General features: G+C 39.0%; 1 protein-coding gene across 1 annotated transcript; it reads left to right on the top strand.

Annotated features, from left to right (window-relative positions):
* The first annotated feature begins 1,346 nt into the window (after nt 1-1,346).
* On the top strand, nt 1,347-15,363 carry CLUL1 (clusterin like 1). The gene is made up of 9 exons (XM_071737263.1): nt 1,347-1,435; nt 2,389-2,498; nt 3,790-3,938; nt 5,405-5,572; nt 7,276-7,720; nt 8,927-9,064; nt 12,292-12,506; nt 13,603-13,773; nt 14,838-15,363. The coding sequence occupies exons 2-8, from the start codon at nt 2,396-2,398 to the stop codon at nt 13,768-13,770; spliced, it is 1,386 nt and encodes a 461-aa protein (XP_071593364.1). The 5' UTR covers nt 1,347-1,435; nt 2,389-2,395; the 3' UTR covers nt 13,771-13,773; nt 14,838-15,363.
* Nucleotides 15,364-15,917: the final 554 nt, after the last annotated feature.

Raw genomic sequence — 15,917 nt, 5'->3', positions numbered from 1 at the left:
TCTTTGTTAGGATTCAATTACACATGTAAGCTAATAACATGCATTTCACAAGTGTCTGTAATAGATTGTCTTCCTTTGTGCAAATGTATTTTCCATGCACTCTCTATCCTGAGCCAAGCATGAGCCCCAGAGAGAGAGAGGCTGCCTCTTCTACTTCAGCCCTAGCCCCAGGGTTACTTAGCAAAGAGTCTGGCCAGGGAATTGCAAAGTCTACAAGGGTGCCTGCTTGGTATTGCTACAACAGAGAAAATGAAAGGTTTTGTGTAGTTATGAGTCAAGGAATTAGGAGCATTTCAGTGAGACAGCAGTTCATGTATCTGAAAACAAAATATATATTCCCCTTCTCATCCATCAGTTTCAGAAAATAAGAGAGAAGTTTATCTTAATTTTTTATGCAAATTGAGGACTTAGAGTTCCTATTAGAGCTAACAGGTTCTCCAGTCTTCCTGATAATGTGTTTAAAAATAAACCCTTCAAATCTCTTGCCTAAGCAGCACTAATCAGGTTACATCTTAACCATCCGTCACCAATTGGCTTTTATGAACTATGAGGTAAACAAAAAAGAATGGGATGTTTTAAAAATGCAGTTACAGACCATGATGTACAGACATTTTACCCCTTTCCTCTTTGACTTGAAGGGAGTATTATTGCTGAACATCACAAGGTGGGATATGATTTGCTAGCACTACTTGTCCATATTTTATATTAAGCATCTGTTAGTACTTAAATATTTCATTTCAAAGCATCCAAAACTTAATGCAGGTCAGGTCCCAGACATATTTTGCACACTTGGATTAACTGAAGAAAATTATTATGAGTACAGACCCTCAAAATACTAGCAAGACTACTGATGAACAAAATGTCAAAATTTGTTTATGTCATTTCAGACTCTATTCATATGCCAGCCTGGATTCCTGATTTTTTTTTTTTTTTTTTCATTTTCTCTACCTTCAGAGGGTATACACTGAAAGCCATCAAGTGATTTATTGCTTTTTATAGCAAACTGAAATTACACTGAAGAGATTAAATGCTGGAAGCTATTTTTAGCCAGACTAATTGTAACAATGTCACTGAGAACATAAGCTGCAGATGTGTCCTGAGGAAAAAAAAAACAACAAAACAGACGATGGAAGAGCTAGTAAGACAAAAGGCTACCAACTACGGAAAAATTGCAGATCCAAATTACATTAAATTTTGCAATTCTTCCCAATGCTCCCCCTAGTGGTTTTGTCCACAGGGATGAGAACGAAGTCCCACACATGCACAATCCTCCAGCCTAATGACAAAACGTCCCGTTAATAGGATTAAGTACCTTCTCATCAGATAAGTAGAACATGGCAAAATCCCTGACACTCCCAGCAGTTAGATCAGAACACAACCCAGCCCCTTCCTGACGCAGGGAGCAAATTGCAGAGGAGGTGCTTCAGTATTAATGGTAAATATGTTGGGTTTTCTTTCTTTTCTTTGGCAACGGGGTCATATTTATTTGCAAAGTTAATTGTTCTTTTGCTATAAATGTGAAGCTACAATGTGCAAGTAAGTATAGAAGTAAATCCAGGATATAAATAAATCCAGGCTCTTAGTTTACAGCACCGCATCTGATAACGCGATCTCCAAAAAGTCTGTACTGGCTAAAAAAAAGGCACTTAAATATTGTGTTCAGTTACTCAGATGAGAACTATAAAGTGTAGTTGCAAGGTTTATAAAAAAACAAACCTTTCTCTTCTAGCTGCTCTTTGGAAGTAAATAATGCAAATGTTATTTCTTTCCTTTATTTTGGAGGAATTTCTTTCAATTGCCGATGTGTTTGTTTGCAAAACTGATCTGATTGCCAGTCTCTTTGTACACATAATATTGTATCTGCTCTACTAAGTATTATCCTGAAGGACAATGAAAGGAATCTTATATTTGGAGACAAGGAAGGGGACAATATTCTAGAAATTCCCCTTTTTAAATTTAGTAGAAATGTTTAGCACGGATACATTTACAACATGAACTAATAACATAGCGTGAGATCACTAATTAGTGTGTTTCACAAGGCAGAAAAGGACAGAATGAGCTGCATAAGCTTTCAGGTTTATAAATACATATAAATAAATCTGATATAAAAATATAAACACATATAATGTCTTGATTCACTTACAGCACTGTGTAAACTCGGTGGACTTTATCTATTTAGCCTGAACAGATAATTGCAAATGAGGTCAAGCTTCTTAGTCATGCATTTTGACTAACAGCAGCACGTAGGTGCATGTTGCAGGTCTCAGAAAACATATTTAAAGTAAAAATTAATGGGAATTTGTACAATACTGAGGAAACGTTAGACTTAGACAACTGAGCATCATTAAGATGCTTACATTTAACCCCACTGACCTGCTTCTTTAACAGAAAGAACATGAAGTCCTCTTGGTTATTTATAATATACATGCTATGGCTGAAGGGTCACCAGTGTGCACCAACCAAGCAGGAGGAAATGAATCTCCAGGAAAACCTGAAGCGTATGTATGTTTTTCTTATCAGAGGTTTTCTTATCAGAGGCTAGAAGCCCCTGGGTCCAGGTCTCCAATCTCCTGGTGCATTTTGACTTCCAGAGTCACTGGAATCAAGAGGATTCACTTTCATGTGTGGAGCTTCGAAACCATCATGTAGCTGAATCCATGCATCCACCCAGACTATGGGGAGATAGAAACAAATAGGATTAAAAGTAAGGGGATTCACAGTAAGCATCCCCTTACAAAAAAGTATTTACAGCATTTTTGTACATTATTTTTTCCTTAATTTTGTTTTATTTATTTTGTTTTGATTTATTTTGCTTGTTTAAAAAGACCTTCAAAAGTGTTCATTCTACAATTATATATAATTTGTTGGAAAAGATTATTATCACAAATAATTTAAATAAAATTATTTAATGTAGGAAAAAAGCACCTATTCTGCATATGCTCATATTTAAGCATGGCTTTATTTTGTGGCTAGGAATCCTAAGAGGATCAGCCATGAAATATTCCTTTTCTTCTATGTTAATACTCTTTCGGTAACAAACAAAAAGTTAGGGGAGGGCAAAAGAGATAGAATGGAAGAAATGATCAACCTGTTCTTGTGACAGTCACAGGGTGATGTGTTCTTTACTTCTTTTGTATAGCTCCAGTGATATTCAAGGTATTTCTGCAAAGGGAACAAACACAGATGAAGGACAGAAAATCATGCAGAGCTTCGAGGTGCAACATGCAGGCCTAACTGGGCTTCCACCAAAATTCTATGGTCATTACTTCACAGGAAGTCTAGAGATTGTATTTTTATGAAAGCAGGTTGAAAGCACCTGTAGTATACGTTTTCAAAATGTAAAGGGAAGCTGTCACAGGCTGCTTTCAAATCAAAGATAAATATATAGGTTATGTCATGAGAAAAATAAAAATAAATCCTTGGAGACATCCAAAACCCAGCATGAGGTCATGAGCAACTTGCTCTTGTTAACCCTGTTTTGAGATGGGATGATGGACTCAGTGACCTTCAGAGGTGCCTTCCAGTCTCAACTGTTCTACAATTCAGTGATCAACAGTGGGCATTTAGTTTGAGTTACACACAGCTGAACAGTGGAAAAAGCTCTGGACCACATTGTTATCAGATGAAAATGGTCTTGGCTTTGTGGCATTCAGCACTCACTATTTCAAGATTTGGCTGTGCAACTGGAGGGAAACACAAAGCTGTTTCATTCTCCTTTGTCATCAATGAATGCTAATTTGTGTTGGTGTTATATCTGATTAGGTAACTGTATAATTTGAATTTTTTTAGTATTATCTGAAGTTGGAGAGAAGTATGTAGATGAAGAGGTAAAGAAAGCCTTGATTGGTATAAAGCAGATGAAAATAATGATGGAAAGAAATGAAGATAAACACATTAATCTGATGAGGACATTGAAGAAGAGCAGTGAAGAAAAACAGGTAACTGAAGTGCATCTGGGGGTTTTTGTTTATATTTTTTTAAGTTACGGAAATTTTTACTCAAAAATGAGGCAGGTTGTTCACAGATTTAGTCTACCTGCTGGACATATTGCCATTGTGCTTAGGGAAATAAGCAACCTTGAAAGGATCCCTTGGTGTCTCCCCTTTTTTTCTGGGAACAGTACAAACCATATTGTATGTACACATTGAGTAGCATACATATTCTTCATGTAGCCATAGGATTGACAGGAAATCTGCTTCTGCCCCTTTTTTTCATTAGTTGGGGGAAACTCATGTCTGCTCTACAGAGGTTCTCACCATATCTTGAAAGCAGGAGTTGAGCCAACAGACATCTTGATAAACTTTAATAGCTTATTAGGAGCCTGGATGTTCACATTTCAGAAGAAGTTAAAGCATTAATTTATGTTTGCCAGTCTCTTAAGAAATACTGCCTGCTAGCAGGACCCTGGCAGACTGAGGCTTCAACCTTGAGGGAAACTTTGGGACTGTGCTGGACTAAAGCAGTGAGCAGGATCACTATTTTCCTCACTAGTGCCACTACCAGAAAGCACAGTTCTTTGAAAAGTGAGAGTGAAAAGAGAAGAGTGATCACTAGACAAAATGCTGAGTTACTAGTAGTTAGCAAGTTACCTTCTCTCAGCCCATGCTGGTTGCCAGGTAAAATGTGTCATCTGTCTGACACAACCTTCCTTGGGGTTTGAGGTCTCTCACTTTATCCTGCAGTTGGGAAGTAGTCAGCAGCAGATCAGGCACAGTCAAGCTGATGGTGACCACCATGTGGAGATACAGAAATTTTGCAGTGAAAGGAGACATTAAATTCTGTAATGTGGACTCAAACATTACTGTGGGTGGAGAACCTGAATTTTGTAACATCCAGAAGCCAGAGCTGCTGCAACTGTTTCACAATTCCTCAAGAGCAGGAAGAAACCGCCCTCACTACAGTTTTTTGAGTAGTATAATCCCAAACAGATAAAATGCTATACTTCTGTGTATCTGACAAGGACCTAGGCCCATGAAATACCAGTCCATTAAAGAACAGAGCAAAGCAACAAAAAAGGGCTATTTGTGGAACAAATGAATACCACAGATATGATATATATATATATAAAAAATATACCAGTTGAGCACACAACCTTGTGAGTGGTTGAATGCCTCCTGGACAGAAAGACCTGTGGTTTTTTTTCATAATCTCAAAGATCAAAGTAGACTATAGAGATCTGTTTGGTTTTGTAGGCTGTGCCCTGAGAGAATGACAACAGAAGAACCATGTGAGGGAAAGTTTCAATTTTCAGTTCCCTCTATATGTGACTGTACCTGAGAAGACAACCTAGCCTAACAGTCAGGAAAAGAGGAATCACAAATCAAAATTAGTGATCAAGACAAGGATAAATATTTAAAATATTAATTTGAAAATCGCCCTCTACTGAATCTTTCTTTTTTCTTAGCAAGCCTTGCGTCTTATGGAGGAAGTAAAGGAAAGACTAGAAGAAGAAGAAAAACAATGCCAAGTATCCTTGAAAAATTTATGGGATGAATGTGAATCTTGTTTAGAAAGCACCTGCATGAGATATTATACAACTTGCAAACAAGGTTTGTCAAGATTTAGAGGAAAGGTAAGAAAAAATTTTCTATCTGAGAAATACTCTTGAATTCACCAGTTTTAGAGAGAGCACATCAGATTTTCTCAATACCCAGATCTGCCAATTATATAAGATTACTAAAATTGATTTCATTTGGAGAGTCTGGAACTCTGAAGTTAGATGGCAGGGATTACATGCAATTATATTCATTGAACACTGAGCCAAAATGAGTTTGGTTGCACCCTGGCATGACTCCATGGACACTGATGATTTCCCTGACTCCAACAGAATCACTCCAGATATACAGTGTTGTTTCTCACAGTAGGACTAGCATTAAGATGCTCAATAACTGTGAAAAATACCACATAGATTCTTTATGGCCCATAGGAAAATCAGCAGTTACAAGAGCAGATATCCTCAGCAAAATTCCATGGGGGAAAAAGAACCTATTTATACAACACTATTCCTTGCTATATTTAAATCTACTCTTTAAGTAACAAAATAGTTTTAAAATGCTTAACTGTTTTCTAATAAAGGAATCTGTTAGCAAAGGAGATTTCCCTCATTCTACCAGAAAGAAAATACGCTTTCCTGTCTGTCACTTTTATTACAAGACCTAACAAAATTGTAATCACATTTTTTATTTAGGCATATGCTTTAAGAGTCAGTTTAACTAATGAAACTGGGCAACTATTGCAACTGAAATTTTAGCCAGATTACCTAGCTTTTGCATCCCTAGGCACTGAAAAAAATGATAATTTAGAAATTAGATGTGGTATGTTTCAGAAGTGACAAATTTTAGAGCAAAACATTTATGCATATTCTTAAAATAGTTTATGCAAAAATGTGGAAGGTATTACATTTAAGACTACTGGTGAGACTATTGTCTTTTTAGATACCTCTCATGGCTCTCTGGGACCTTCAAGAGTCTGTGAAAGTTGAAATTATTGCAGCAAAAGTTATATACTGCTCTGTCATTGTTTTTGATTCCTTTGGTAATTTTCTGAGTGAGCCTTATGGTTTGTTTTAATCATCCAAAGTAAGAAATGTATTGTAATTTAAACTGTTTTTTTTAAAAAGAGAGCACAGAGGATAGATGTGGCTATGTAAATATATATACATATATACATATATGTATGTGTACATGTGTGTGTATGTGTTTGGCAGGGTGTTTATTAACCCTCACTAACACCATGAAATGCAGCTCCACAAAACACTGCATCTGTTCAGGATGCATTAAAGCAGGGAACAGGGAACCAGGGGCCAATACTCAGGGAATGGGAACTCTGCAAAGCAGATCAGTCTCTTCCATCATCAAACCATGGACTCAGGGCCACTGCTTCATTGGTTTTAATGTGTTTCAGTTTGCACAAGCATGTGAGGACTTGGCCATTGGTGAGAGAGGGCAGGGTGTGTACGGATGGCAGCAAGAACAAAAGCCTTCTGTCCCCTGCACTGCACCTCAGTGCACCACAGAGATGTTAATAAGACTAAAGCCCAGCTGGCAACTCTTTTACTTCAGATCTGATTTGGAGCTAATGACTTAGACTGAATGTACTTTCACTCTTTAGAATCTAGCATCTTAAATTACTTTGGAGAACATGCTGTGTTTGCTGTTATTAAGAGGGCATTTTTTCTATGGGTATTTTCAAGAGAAAAATTAAAGCCACTTCCCTGAAAGATGAAAAACTGGTAACTCGCCAGGCCTCTGATCTATATCTCCTTCTTATACACAGGTTGAAGATTTTTTGAGGAAAATACCTCCACTCATTTTCACTTTTCAAGAGGATCATGGAAAGGACATCGAGTTTAATGAAAAGCCTGAGAAAGTGGATAGCCAGCTAGTAAAAATGGAAGATCTATTTAGTCAACTATTATCAGACATGGGCTCAATATTTGACAGAAGTTTCATTTTTTTCAAGCAGATGCAAAAAGAATTTGACCAGTCTTTTCAGATGTATTTCATGTCTGATCTGGACTTGACTGATTCCCCCAACATGCCAGTTTTACCTGAGGAGACCACCAGAAACAATGGCTTGCAGAAAGGCTGGGGCATGCCTGCCTTCATACAGATAGTTTTTGATTTCAGTAAGACTGTGTTTGAAGGTGTCAGCGAGGTGATTACTGAAGTATTTGATGAATACAGAGCTAATAGAAGAGAAGTTCCAGAACAAGCCAAAGGCAAGTGTTAGAAAGTTAAATTCAGCTTCACTGTCAATGGTCTCAAACCCCTCAGCAATGCTAAATTATGGTTGATGGTTCAATTTGAGGTATGTTTGTGTGAGATGTGGTTTGGAAGCTCTAGAGGCTTTCTTGGTTAAATAGACATGGATCAAGGATAAACTTATTTGTTAAATTAAAAGGTACAAATCGCCTAGAAATCTCAAAGATATGCACAGCTCCTACACAGCCTGATTTTCATGGCAATTCTCAAAGCATTTGCAGGCGTTCCTTGGGGGCACTTGAAATCATGATGGATGCAGGTTTTCTTGAGGCTGACTGGCAGGTCTGATCTCGGCATTCGTCAGAATCTCATATCTATCATATCACACTGACATGTCACCAATTCTAAAAGATTAAATTCTGTGGCAGGTCAAGGCATATCACTGCCCTTGTCAAAAGATATCAATCTCAGCCAGACAGGTGGAAACCTTTTCTAGGCTTTCGTAGCAATGCAGCACGGCAATCAAACACAGACCACCAACGAGGAACCAAACAAATTCTGGGCATAACATCAGTTTCAGGTGGTAGCTCTCAATAGAGGCAAAAAATCTTTGTGAACTTCTAGAATACAGATAAGCCTTATCCTTCATATCTTACTAATGCAAACAGAAAACCAAGCATCATTCAACTACATGCTGGTGCCCTATTAGAAGACTGCAGTAAAAACATGCCATAACAGTGGTAGGTGTCATAACCCCTATCTGGTTCTTAGGAAATACGAAGTTAAGTAATCCTACAAGAGTTTTTTAGCATTTTCCTGAATCATGAACCATGTAACTGCAGAAATAATCTTTGGTACTCTGCTCTCATCTAGCTGTATGTGATTATGAAACATCTTGACTTCTAAGTTTCAAAAAAACTTTCATGCTTTAGAAACAATGCGCAAGCATGTTAGCAGTTTGGCTACTAGTGGGGAATAGTACTATGCCTTTACATACCAGTATAACAGCATGAATTCCTTGACAGAAAACATATCTTTTCCTGACTTCAGTTTTTAATGTTTCATTCCTTTTTTTTTTTTCCTTTGAGGGGATGGAGGGATTGTTGCCAGATATTTTGGGTTAAGGGCAAAAGTTCTATTCTAGTACACAGAGTCGGTAATTAACATATTTATCAAGACCCTAAATTTGATGGCATTCTAATAATACTGTGCCTTCTTTCTAGATCCTGACAGAAATGGCATGTTCTCAGAAATTGTGTCAGGGCGCCAGAGGCCTCTGTGCAGGGAGCTTCGGGAGAACTCCTCTGGATGTCCACAGTTTCATGAGAGATGTCAGAAATGTCAAGACAACCTGTTGCATGGTAAATGGATACTTTCCAATTTTATTGGGTTTTTTTGTTTTTTTCTGTAATGCATTGGTTTGTACGTTTTGAAGCTGTCATTTTCTACCATGCTGTTTCCATATTTTTGGAATTAATGTTCAGTTGCCGAGTTTCTTCCTTAACTTCAGATACACACTATTCCTCCTTCTGTGTCATTTCAATTACCTTTCCCCACTGTCTCCACAGAGTGTCAGTATAACTCAGTTGTTAGCATACTGCTGAGGTCCAAATAGAAGCTCTCCACTCCAGAACAAGATACCTATATATTTTGCTAGATTTGCCATCCTGCACAGAAGCAAGAGATCAGTCAGTAATCGATTCTGCCTGGTTGCAGAAGTGCTGAGCAGAAAGTAAGAAGCTCAAACTCCTGACACTCACTTCTCTCTCCTGTCAAGAGAATTAAGAAGCTGAGTAGCCCCCCTGTAATCCTGGAAGGAACAGTCAGTGACCTGCTGAGTCACTTGGATCCTCACAGGTCTATGGGACCAGACAGGATCCACCCCAGGGTGATGAGGAAGGTGGCAGAAGAGCTCTCCAAGCCGCTCTCCATCATTTGCCGACAGTCCTGGATCACTGGGGAGGTCTCACATGATTGGAAGTTGGTGAATATCACACCAATCCACAAAAAGGGACTAAAGGAGGACCCAAGAAACTCCAGGCCTGTCAGCCTGACCTCAGTGCCTGGCAAGGTTATGGAGCAGATCATCCTGGGGGCAATCACACAGAACCTGCAGGATGGACAGGGTCTCAGATCCAGACAGCATGGGGTTAGGAAGGGCAGGTCCTGTCTGACCAACCTGATCTCCTTTTATGCTCAGGTGACTGTGCTCACCATGTGCTGGACTAGGAGCCGCTGGAGGCCCCCAGAGAGTGGTGCTGAATGGTGCTGATCCAATTGGCAGCCGCTCACCAGTGGTGTCCCCAGGGATCAGTGCTGGGCCCGGTTCTGTTTAATAACCTCACTGATGATTTAGGTGAGGGGATTGAGTCCACAATTAGCAAATTCACAGATGACACCAAGTTGGGGGGGAGTGTGGATCAGCTGGAAGGCAGGAGGGCTCTGCAGAGGGACCTGGACAGACTGGAGAGTTGGGCTGATTCCATTGGGATGAGGTTCAACAAGGCCAAGTGCCGGGTCCTGCACTTTGGCCACAACAACCCCATGGGGAGCTCCAGGCTGGGCACAGAGTGGCTGAGAGCAGCCAGGCAGAAAGGGACCTGGGAGTCTGGATTGACAGGAAGCTGAACATGAGCCAGCAGTGTGCCCAGGTGGCCAAGAAGGCCAATGGCATCCTGGCCTGTATCAGGAACAGCGTGGCCAGCAGGTCCAAGGAAGGGATTCTGCCCCTGTACTCAGCCCTGGTGAGGCCACACCTCGAGTCCTGTGTCCAGTTCTGGGCCCCTCAGTTCAGGAAGGAGATTGAGGTGCTGGAGCAGGTCCAGAGAAGAGCAAGGAGGCTGTGAAGGGATCCAGCACAAGTCCTGTGAGGAAGGGCTGAGGGAGCTGGGGGTGTTCAGTCTGGAGAAGAGGAGGCTCAGGGGAGACCTCATCACTCTGTACAACTCCCTGAAAGAAGGGTGCAGCCAGGAGGGGGTTGGTCTCTTCTCCCAAGCAGCTTACCAGTAAGACAAGAGGGCGTGGACTTAAGCTCTTCCAGGGAAGGTTTAGGTTGAATAATAGGAAGGAATTCTTTACAGGAAGGGTGATCAGGAATTGGAATGGGCTGGATTCTCCATCCCTGGAGGTTTTTAAGAAGAGACTGAATGTGGCACTCAGTGCCATGGTCTGGTAACCACAGTGGTAGTGGATTAAGGGCTGGACTTGATGATCTCAGAGGTCCTTTCCAATCTGGCTGATTCTGTGAGTCTGTGACTCTGTGTACACAGCTATTTCATAACTTTGAACCTTTCCTTTCCTCCAAGGAAACTCTCTGCTAGCACTGGCCCACCTGCAAAGGGCCGAAGCAGCAGTGCTCATGGCAGCCCAGCACTTGGTGCTCTTGGTCCTTTCCGACCTGGCTGATTCTGTGAATCCTGCAGGCAACCAGACTTAAGTTCAGGCAGCATTCAGCTACTCACAAGGAAAACAAGCATTGAAGAGCCTGCAATTATTCTTTGTGAAACCATGTCAGCCAACAGGGCTGACATGAAGCATAAAGGATGAAAAGGGGACTACTTGTCAGTATGTAAGGAGGTGGTAAAGCTCTGGCATGCAGTCTCCATGGGCACCTGGAAAAAATGAGTGCATCACCTAGAACTGCTCTCAGGACTTCCACTGCAACATGACACATCTGTGTTTCAAAAATTATTTAGGTCTTAAAAGCAACAGAATATGCTTAAACCTGTATATCTTCAGAATATCTCCAGTGTGGTAAATATTACCTATTTTGAAAATATTATTGGAACACTTCCATCTCACTAAAAATAGATTTTTGCCTACAACACTGTATCACAGATACCAATTTGTCTCTGTGGTAACTGTACTGTCATCCTGAAGTTGTCCCTTGGCAGTCCTGTTTGACAGAGAATAAATTGAATATTTCCACTGTACTTTTTGTATAGGTTTTATATAATGTTGTTGTTTAAAATCTGTAGTTTAGTAAAGAAAAAAATGGGAAACTTCACTTCTGAATTCATGCAGATGATACTAGTTAGATATTAACACCTAGCTTTTGTTAGATAAATATTAGGCCTTAACACTAAGCAGGAATACTAATATATATTACTGGCTTTTTTGTAGTAACCTACATACTTGTTAAGTTTGGTAATGGAATATAAGCAACTAAACAATAGATATATAGTAAGCAATATAAGCTTTTAATAGCAATATAAGTTTATGAGCTTTAAAATAAGCAATTAAAACAATAGATAGTGTCTACAGAGATTATGAAGTTGCTGTATGTAAAATCTACCAGTTCTTATTTAGCATAAGAAAACTCTATTGTGATGAAATATGATATAAACCTTGAAGTACTTAGTAAGTCATTGTAATGCCGCAAATGGGGTAATTAATCCATTTAATCTCTATAAACCTAAACTAAACCTATCAGCAAGAAAAAAAAATTTTTTTAGCATTATTTAAACTCTTAAGATAAAAAATATTCCCTTGCTACACTTTTTTAGTTTTTTGTACTTCAGGAAGAAAAAATGGAAGTACAAGACACACTACTTTCCTGTATCTTCATACCGTCTGTCTTTTCTAACAGATTGCCCAAATGTTCCTGAGCTTCACATGAAGATGGATGAAGCCTTTAAGCTGGTTAATGTCTCGGGGGAGCAGTATGAGCAGATTCTCCAGGTAGTTCAGCGTCACACAGAAGACACTTCCTACTTGTTGAACAAAATGAAAGAAAGATTTGGGTGGGTGTCTGAGTTATCCAATATGACCATCGGACCAGAAAGCGTTTTCAATATAGTTAAGGTAAGGTTATCTTCTGAAGGGAACTATTGCAGTGCTGTCTTTGGCTTATGCTTTGCTCATACTTAGGCTCTTGGGGATTGTGGATATTTGTATATGTGTAATGTTTGTTCTTACAACACAAAGTTCCTACTCATCTTGAATTTATGTGTGCTTCATAATCCCTCGATGAACCGAACCTCTGCAGATTAGAAACTATTTTCCTCTAAATCCTTTTAGTCTGATGGATGGCTGACAAGCTAACCTGAATAACTGCCTGATAAGAGGAAATTGACAGGAGCAGCTTTGACTGGCCTCAGATTACCTTCCCAGATAAATTTCACTACATCAGTCAGTAACACATCCTTACATATACCTACCTATGTATCTATGTCTGTACCTATATAGCCCAAAGTTCAAAGAATGCAAATGATATGCACGTTATTGCAGTGGAAGCTTCATATCTTTAACAGCATCTGTCAACATTCCAATGAATACATCATGATATCTTGCACACAAGAGTACATCCAAGGTAAATCCAATCCATTTTCCTGGGCAAGGGACAAATCCTATTCACCCTTCAAACTCAGAAATCTGATGTACTGCTGTTACTACAAAACTTTAGGCAAAATGATTGTGCAATGCACCAAAAGTCACAGAATCAGGAACTGGCAATATTTAAGCACACTTTTCTGAGTCTGAGCCATCTGCTCTAGAAAAAATAAAACTACAGAATCAGGTCTGGGTTAGGAAAACACACAGGAATTAATAACTTCAGTCACACAACCCTTGTCTTGAAATTAGAGGAATGACTTACAGAACAGTTTTTATTAGGAGACTGGAAATTTAGAGATGTAGTTTATGGTACAAAAATTAACATGCAGTTCTTTATTATGGTCTTGCAGTGCCATGTCATCTCTTCCCACCACCTACAATAAGCTTTGGCATAAATTCACCCACTGTCTTTCCAGAAGAAAATAACTTAAAGAAAATGGATAACTCTAAAATATTGCTCTACTTAATTTTTCTCTATTAAAGATTGTAGGCACAGCAAGTATAAACAAACCTGAAAGTATGCAATAATTTGCACTGTCTGAAGTGCTGATTTGTTCTCTTCTAGGTGGCATCTGGCGAACCCTCTGGTAAAAGTGAAACCATGGTAGACGTGAATATTCTGACTTCCCCTACTTTCACCATTAAAGTTCCTCCCAACTTAGACCCAAATAGTACTGAATTCATTGAATACATAGCTGGGAAAGCACTGCAACTATATAAGCAGAATTTTTAAACAGTAAGTTCTTCTTCTTCTCCCTCTATAAAATTCTCCTTTCATAGAGGAAGCAGTTCTTTATAGGAGGTGTTTAGATTGCAACAAAATGTAGCTGGAACACGATTCTGTCATGGTATATTCATGACCATCTCCTCATAACTGACACATTAATTGAGAGAAAAACACAAGCATGACAAACAACAAAAAACAATGCTCAATGTTCTGGCCTGCAAAACACAGACACAATGATATTAAGAGACTTGATTTATTTAAATGTAAACCCCTCAATCTTTAAGTAACATCTGGGATGAGGTAATGTGGTGATAAATGTTCCTTCAGAAAAGTATTGCCTCACAACCACGGTGTAGAGCCCAGGCATTAGGAGCCGTATCTTTGTGTTCATTAATGATGAATGAACTGGAATTACCACTATACATTTTTATGGGGGTTTTTTTAGGTGGTGTTCAAGATCATACTCCTTGGTTTTTTATGATAAAGGAATGCAAAGTTAGTATCAGCACCTGGACTTGAAAGAGCTGTCTTACCATAACATTTTCCCATCAGCAGCACTCTGCTCATATTATGTGTTAATGGTGTCCACAGTTTCACTTGTAGGAACTTGTAGGAACAACAAAGATGCTTCTCATGGATTTGTAACCATTTTTGTAGAAAGGCTCAAAGAGGCCTCTCTTTGTCCTTAGAGATATCCAGATGCAGAAGGAAGAGCCAGGGCACAGGAAGACAATTTTTCATATTCTCTAACCCCATAGAGAATCTCCAGGAAAGATGGAGTGGTTTTCAGGCGTCATGATGCTGTGGGGCCACCCAGAGGAACCCAGGGGGGCTCTGTGGAGCCCAGCTCTGGTGGTCTCCATCTCTCGCAGGTGGCTCATCCAGGGAAAGAAAGTCAGAAAGATATAAAGAAGGGGAAAAAGAGAGAAAAAAAATCTGTTTCAGTTTAGTTTTTATGCCATGTATATTTCTACCGCAGAGCACTGATACATTCTCCATGCACTTGTTTTTCTAACATCTTTTTCTCAGTCCAAAACCAAAATGTTTAATCAAGTATTTTTGTATTCTCCTAGGAAAGAAAACGTGTGAGATCTTTCTTCCTGAAATCCAGTATATCCTCCTGAGGTGAAATCCCCCTAGGCTCAATGCACAGCTAACTGTTGAATTACTATGGTTAAAATAGATGCATATAAATAAAGTTTTGCTTAGTAAATACTGTGACATACAACTTAGCAACCAAAGACTGTAGAAATGTTTTAATTCAAAACCAAATCGAAACCCATTCTAATATTAATTTATTTAAATAAGATGTTTATGTTGTAAATTGGGTAATCTTTGATAACCAGCTATTGCCCTGATTTAATCAAATAATCAGCTGTAAGTATACAAATAATTCCTATTTGATTACTTAAATTCAAGCACATTCTAAAGCCTTTTGAAAATGGGTCTCTACAGATGTTGCACATTCAACTGTCTGAATCAACCAGATTTCCATATGCATGTGGCGTATTATTTTCCAATGAAAATGTTCCATTTCTTCTTCTAGTTGCTTTTGATGTTTATTATGTACATTAAATGACTTTTCTGAATATGCAGTAATGAGTAATGCCAATGCCTTTGGCATTTCTTTCTTGTCGTTTGCCTCTGCAGTTATAATTAACAGGGAATCCTTTATCAGAAAAGAGGTTTATTCTTTCCTAAATTATACACATTAGCTTGCAATGGTATTTGCAAAATGTAATAAAGGTTAAGAACTGATTTATCTCTGTTAGAAGCAGAGCTCTAGGTGATTTGCTCTGCATGGCTTTTCTGTGCAGAGTTATACTCACCATTTCCAACTGTAACTCTCCTAAATAAATTGTCCTAATTTCAAAGCATACAAGGCCATGTATATTAGATATTAGTGCAGAAAAACATCCATACTCTAATTATACCATCCTTATGTGCAACTAAGTATACACATTTATACAAGATAAGGCCTTTTCATTGTTTTAATTAGGGGAAAGATGTTTTCCTGCCTGCTGCAAGTGGAATTTTCTAGACCACAGTCTTCTGTTCCATTCAGCCTCCATTATATATGCCTGTCTTACAGCCACATACTTGTGAGAGATGAGCAGTCATAACTCCTGTCATCACACCAGTTGTCAGATAAA

The sequence above is a fragment of the Heliangelus exortis genome, chromosome 2 (assembly GCF_036169615.1).
Source record: "Heliangelus exortis chromosome 2, bHelExo1.hap1, whole genome shotgun sequence".
Classification (NCBI taxonomy): Eukaryota; Metazoa; Chordata; class Aves; order Apodiformes; family Trochilidae; genus Heliangelus; species Heliangelus exortis.
Note: the sequence above shows the minus strand (reverse complement) of the source record. Positions and strands in the feature narration are given on the sequence as shown.